The sequence below is a fragment of the Lingula anatina genome, chromosome 2, assembly GCF_051362555.1.
Source record: "Lingula anatina isolate TDL-2025a chromosome 2, LinAna3.0, whole genome shotgun sequence".
NCBI lineage: Eukaryota > Metazoa > Brachiopoda > Lingulata > Lingulida > Lingulidae > Lingula > Lingula anatina.
The window spans coordinates 32,086,033-32,092,437 of record NC_141768.1 but is presented as its reverse complement, the minus strand read 5'-3'; the positions used below and the strand labels follow the sequence as shown (position 1 = coordinate 32,092,437).

The following is a 6,405-nucleotide window of genomic DNA, read 5'->3' as shown; positions in this document are numbered from 1 at the left end:
ATTTCATATCATATGCGTAGACTAATACTTAAAAATAATTGAATTAAATAACCACACATCTTGACCCCAGCTTGTATTTCTAGCTTAAACCGATGACGTAGTACGCATAACAAATTGGAAGGTCTAGAAAGCGTGGCTAGTAACCGATGGAAATTTCATAATTTTAACAGTAATGGAGAAGCCACAGATTATTGCACATGTTCAAAAGTCATTGAATTTTACGCTCTTTGATACTAAGTGGATTCCGTGTTCGGCAAAGTTCGTGGTTCTAGGAAATCACCCTCGAGGGACGGGGGCCTTGCAAGTGTATGAGGTATCACATGGGGATGTGAAGCTGCTTCACGAGGTAAAGCTATTACGGATGTTGAGTCGTCGAGTGTGTGTGTGTGCGTGTATAAGTGTGTGAATGTTAGTGTGTGTACATGTATGAAGCTTTTAAATCACCAAAAAATTTAGTAAGCCACTCAAAACGGTACAGCTAATCACACGCCCCCCCCCCCCCCCCACACACACACACACACACACACACAGAGAGAGAGAGAGAGAGAGAGATGTGGGGAAGGGGAGTTCAAATGTATAAACAGGCTAACCCATGGATTTTTTGCTAGGTGGAAGGGGGAATTAAAGAGGATGAGAGAAAATGAGAGAGTATGCATGTTTATTTGTTTTTTCATACCAAGTATATCTTGATTACTTGCTGGAGGCACAGGTGACCAAGAATAACATGTAATTGTATGGTATACCAGTACTGTTATATATAAGGCCCTTAAGTAAAAGAGAGATGCAAAACCTTAAGAAACTGGATAGTCTTCGAACCAGGGGAAACACAGCCACCAAGATGTGATCTGTAAAGTGTTATTCTGCAGAACTATGCACAGAAAACCAGGGTGTAAACTATTACCAACAAAAGAAAATTTGGATGAGTTGTGTATGTATCACTCAGCTATTCATGGGAGACATACTGCTGTGAGCCGGCCTCCATCAGCCAGTTTAAGTTAATTTTCCAGTTTAGACTGGTCAATCACTACTCAAGAGTACATTTATTTGCTGGGGTGATTCAAGAATTACTTTACAGTCAATTGCTCTAGGACAGTCCCACTGTTAATCATAACCATCAACTGAAAAGTCACAAAATGTTTAAAATCCCTACCGCATGCAATATAGGACCCACTTGAGAACAGACACATTGCAGCTTCTATCCAAAGCCTAACATTACTGACAGTACATGAACCCTTCAATGATACCACTTTTTTATTTACTTTTCTTTTCAGTCAGAGAAATCAAGTTCATTTAAATGTGGGACATTTGGAGCCTCGAGTTTGCAGAAAAGGAATTTTGCCACAGGTGCATTTGATGGCAAGTTACAAATATGGTAAATATTTGCCTACCAGCTTATATATATATATATATATATATATATATATATATATATAAATATATATATATAAATATATATGTCTTTTTGTTTATTTGTTTGCAGATTATCATTTTCATACAAAAATTGAAAATATTTTGTCCTCTTTTGAGCTACCAGTATTGAATTGCATCAGCACCTTTTGATAACTTAGGGACAGAAATGTATTTTTCAAATGAATGAGAAAAAAGTTTACATTTTATCAACAGAACTATCTACACAAGCTGATAAAAACTGTTTACTTGGCATGTATAAGTACTTTTAGTCCACATTTTTGTTTAATGTTTAAGAATAAGGTATTTCACAACCAACTGAAAATTAACATTATTTTATAACTCAGAATGAAAGGCATTAGGACTGTATATATTATTTAGTTATTATTTTTCAAGGGATTTGGAGTCAATGCAGATTCCAATATATTCTGTGAAAGGCCATAAAGAGATCATAAATGATATAGATGGTGTTGGAGGTTTAGGCATAGGGGAGGGTGCTCCTGAAATAGTCACTGGAAGTAGAGATGGTGAGTTCATTGTTTTAATCTGTTTTTATTTTCCTCAAACTTATTTTCTTCAAACTTATTTGAGTGAATCATAGCCCCAAGATTTAGTAAACCACCAAGAGGTCACTGTAACTAACAAAGTATTGGCCATTTGCTGAAGAAATTGGTCATCCAGATAATGACTGGACAGTTCCCTGGGGAACCTTACCTAATTATTCTCTTGTTTATAAATCTATATAATGTAGTACAATTTGTATTCATATTGCTGCTAAAGCACACACTGAAAGAGGCTAATAACACCTTCTCTCAGTCGGTGTTTATTATGTTCCATATTGTGGTGATGAAAGTGTGGGACTCTGAGCAGAAGAAAGATCTGCAACTACCATGATTTTTCAGTGTAAAACCACTCAGATCAGATATCTACATGTGGATCATATAACGCAGTCTATGTCTGCATTATGTTCCAGGAAGCGTGAAAGTGTGGGACCCCAGGCAGAAGAATGATCCTGTGGCAGCAATGGAACCTGGAGAAGGTGAAGATAAGAGAGACTGCTGGACAGTGGCTTTTGGTAAGTTGAACCAGAACCAGGGGCGGATTCAGAGGTATCTACTGACAGTCTTCCAAATTATCTTTGTTGATTCATCCTTCAATTTTGACCGTCTTCCAACAGAAAAAAAAATTAGATACCCGACAATGTAAACTTGAAAATCTGACCGTCTTCCGGAAGACCCAGAAGACGGCCTAAATCCGCCCCTGAGAACCACATCAAAATTGCCAGTACTTCATATTTTACTAATATATCATTTATTTGGTTGAAAATTAATTTATCGGAATGTCTTTAACAAATATATACCTGTGTGATTTTTAAAATATGTGTATATAACAGGGATGCAAAAAAGGATACTGATTAAAATGACTGTCACAAACATGCACATATGCACACACAAAACAAACAATACAAACAAGGGTATAGTTGAAATATATATTATTTTGTTATAAGTTTCATTTGGTATATTTTGCAAAGGTACAGAATAAAGTGTATTGCACAGACGGTTTTGTGAATTTCCCCACCTTCTATGTGTTCAAATAGGACCATTAGCTGCTGGGCATTATGAATAAACAAACCTGAATGCACAGTGTTTAGTTTACATGGGTTGTATAATCATAAGCTGTGTTTTTAGGGCAAATTTAAAACAGTGTGTGCACCTGTGAAAGACTATCTTCATAACAAGAGCCATCTATATTTTTTTCTTTTCTCTCCTTTATAGGTCATGCTTACAACCAACATGACCGTTGTGTCTGTGCAGGCTATGACAATGGTGACATCAAACTCTTTGATCTGAGAAATATGTCACTGCGATGGGAAACAAATATAAAAAATGGGGTATGCTTCATTTTGTTTTTCAATCTGAATGTCAGTAGTAGTAGTAGTAGTAGTAGTAGCAGTAGTTGAAGTAGTAGCCAGTGGTAATAGTACATGTAGTTACTGGAGAAGTAGTGGCAGTAGTAGTATGTTTTGAACTTTTTTGTTTTGTGTTACAGGCATATAGTAACTTCTTTTCCAATGAATTTCATGCATTGATTTTTTTAGGTGTGCTGTGTTGAGTTTGATAGAAAGGACATTAGTATGAACAAGTTAGTTGCCACCACTCTGGAGTCCAAGTTCCATGTATTTGATATGAGGACTCAACATCCAACAAAAGGGTTTGCATCTCTCACAGAAAAGGTGTGTATCTGAGACATTCAGGGAAATATCATACCTTAGATGACTAGAATTTTAAAGAATATTTAAGCCTTCAAATATTCTATAAAAGGTAAAAATAAACTCTCAAGCCAAGGATGTATTTTTTAAGATGAGCAGTATCGTTTTCATGTATTTTTTTCTGTCTCTTTGCTTGTCCAGGCACACAAATCCACTGTGTGGAATGTGAGGCATCTCCCTCAGAACCGAGATATCTTCATGACCACTGGTGGAACTGGAACACTTTGCTTATGGAAATAGTAAGTCACAGTCCAAGTGAATAGTATCAATGTTTATCTGGGATATAGACTTGTTTAATCTGCAAAATGGTAGATGCATTATAAAATAATAAGATCCACAAGAGAACTCATTTTTGTTATTTTGATGATCATAAACCCTGTCTGTTACCTTAATTAAGTTTTAATGAACACTTTAATTTGAAAAAATTGTAACATCTGCAAGTGCACCTATGGAAATGTATGCATTAAACTGCCCTGATCATTCTGCATTGTATTGCACTTCAAAAGTGATTTTAACAATATAACAGGCTTATTTATTAAACGTTTGTTTTGGTTTTTTTTAAAATAAAATCTGTATTTTCTCAAAATTTTCCAGTAACTACCCAGACAAAAGAGTGACCCAGGACTCGGACAAAGTGGACATGGGAGTGGCAGGGACAGTATCCCTCTTACAAAATGTGACTATGTCCACACAACCTATAGCATCACTGGATTGGAGCCCAGACAAACAGGGACTCTGTGTCTGTACAGCCTTTGATCAAGTCCTTCGGGTTGTCATAGTAACAAAACTGAACAGGCATCTCTGATGACAATCCTATATGTGCTGTTGATTTGATATACTCTCAGCTATCAGATGATGGGAATTGTGGAAAGAATCTTTTTGTTGAGTTGACCTTTTCAACCAGTGGATCTGTAAACACACACACACACACACACACACTGTTGTTGACCAGTTCTCTAACTCAGAATTATCAGTTACTGTGATAACTTCAGGAAAATCCAGTATAAGAGCAGAAGGCTTAGACATAGAAGACGCTCTTAATGTGTCCTGCAGTGATCTTATCTTAGTAAACAGCTTGTTAAAAAGTCTGCCTGGGAGAAGAGGTGAACTGAGAATTGCAGGAGAATTAAAATGCCCAATTGGTGATCAAGGGGTGGTAACAAATTTATCCCACTCCCAATCCCTTCTTTATGTCTTTAGTCTGCTAGTGTTGGATGATCTCAAGTTTATATCCTGTACCAGATGTAGTTTAAAATAAAGTCGGTTCTGAATATATACTTATCATATATCAATATCAAATATGAAGAACAGTGATGTCAAATTTGAAGAGTTTTATTCAAAACATTTTCTGCCTTTTAAAGAACCAATATTATTCTCACAGAAAGCAAAGTGTAGCCTTTAAAATTAATTGATTGAAATTACATATAAAGCAAGCATGGTTTCCTAATAATGCATTGCTACTTGTTTATCATACCACTAAAGTAAAGTGGACATGCGAGGGATAAACTAATTCCTGGTTCAGCCAAAAAAATAACTTTAGAACTGCACATTCTCAGTATTTTTGGTCGGAAGTTGACACATTTTCCCTTTCCTCCAGTTCATAATTGTCTGCTAAATGACACAGTGTTGCAACCGCATTGCACAACCAATTGTTCAATGTATGAATGCATTAAATGGATGAAGCTGCGCATACAATTATATACTCATTCAAATGAGTTGCCGAAAATGACCGAGGGTTATTTATAGCACAGAAAGAACGTAGAAAATATTCTTTCAAACATTCTTCAGGATATTTGAAACAATGTCCTTTCTCTAAGAGGGCATTCAGAACAGATAATCCATGGACTCAATGATCCGCCAACTAAATATAAGGCCGGCTCCCTTCCAAGCAAGCCGCATAATCCTCTGGTGGTCTCCATTCCTCCACACACGCCTTTAAACAGATTAAATCTCGATTTAATTGGTTTAATTGCTATTCCCCTACATGTGTTGAGGCAGGGAGACCATCAGGGGATTAGAGTCATTACTTTTAAGTGTGCTGGACATATGAACCCAGTCAGGGCCGTAGCCTCCGGGGGGGCAGGGGGGCAGTTGCCTCCCCCTGGGATTTGAGGTGCAAAAAAAAAAAAAAAAAATCGCAAAGGTAAAAAAAAATAATTGCAAAGTTGGTATCAATTCTGTGAGAAAATGTACTCATGGCCACTAGACAATCATTCAACAATCTGTTTACAAAGGTGTACTGTTTTTAGCCAACTCAGTTCATGCCAAAAAGCTCACCCTCCCTCCCTGATCCTGAGACAATCTACGAAAAGAAGTCCAATTGGCGTGTTGTGTTGAAAAAATGACTGTACTCTTGGCAAAATGAACCCACAATTTCTGACGTCTGATTGAGCATTAAATAACAGTCAAAATGCACCAGAATGCAGTATAATACATACAGTTTTTAAAAATTTTCCACACCATGGGAGGGGGACACCCCCTCCCCCCTCGGGGGCTTCACCCCCTCGTGTCCGCTTACTGCCCCCCCCCCCTGGCATTTTGCTCAGGCTACGGCCCTGCCAATAGTCCGCGGATCTACTTGTTCTGAATGCGCTATAAGTTATATTATCTGAAAATTTGTAGTGGCATTTGATCAGTTTTTTGTGACAAAAATTTTACCTCAAATGCATTTTAAAGATTCTCAATTTGTTTTTTTACTGATGCACTTTAATACCTAATATTTAAGTCTC

The 6,405-nt window shown here is 37.0% G+C and overlaps 1 protein-coding gene across 2 annotated transcripts; it reads left to right on the top strand.

The window, feature by feature from the left end:
• The first annotated feature begins 85 nt into the window (after positions 1–85).
• On the top strand, positions 86–4,951 carry LOC106169779 (dynein axonemal assembly factor 10). 2 transcript variants are annotated; one of them, XM_087003725.1, is made up of 8 exons: positions 86–346; positions 1,272–1,372; positions 1,804–1,934; positions 2,381–2,482; positions 3,183–3,298; positions 3,506–3,640; positions 3,818–3,915; positions 4,271–4,951. In XM_087003725.1, the coding sequence occupies exons 1-8, from the start codon at positions 173–175 to the stop codon at positions 4,479–4,481; spliced, it is 1,068 nt and encodes a 355-aa protein (XP_086859851.1). In that variant the 5' UTR covers positions 86–172; the 3' UTR covers positions 4,482–4,951. The 2 variants fall into 2 exon arrangements, with proteins under 2 accessions (XP_086859851.1, XP_086859852.1); XM_087003726.1 differs by lacking the exon at positions 4,271–4,951 and having other exon boundaries at positions 128–346; positions 3,818–3,916.
• Positions 4,952–6,405: the final 1,454 nt, after the last annotated feature.

Excerpts from the sequence above, each read along its gene's own strand:
- LOC106169779 (XM_087003725.1), top strand. The coding sequence starts at position 173 with ATGGAGAAGCCACAGATTATTGCACATGTTCAAAAGTCATTGAATTTT. Across the intron at positions 2,483-3,182 it reads CTGCTGGACAGTGGCTTTTG|GTCATGCTTACAACCAACAT; the intron begins GTAAGTTGAACC and ends TCTCCTTTATAG. Across the intron at positions 3,916-4,270 it reads ACACTTTGCTTATGGAAATA|TAACTACCCAGACAAAAGAG; the intron begins GTAAGTCACAGT and ends AAAATTTTCCAG.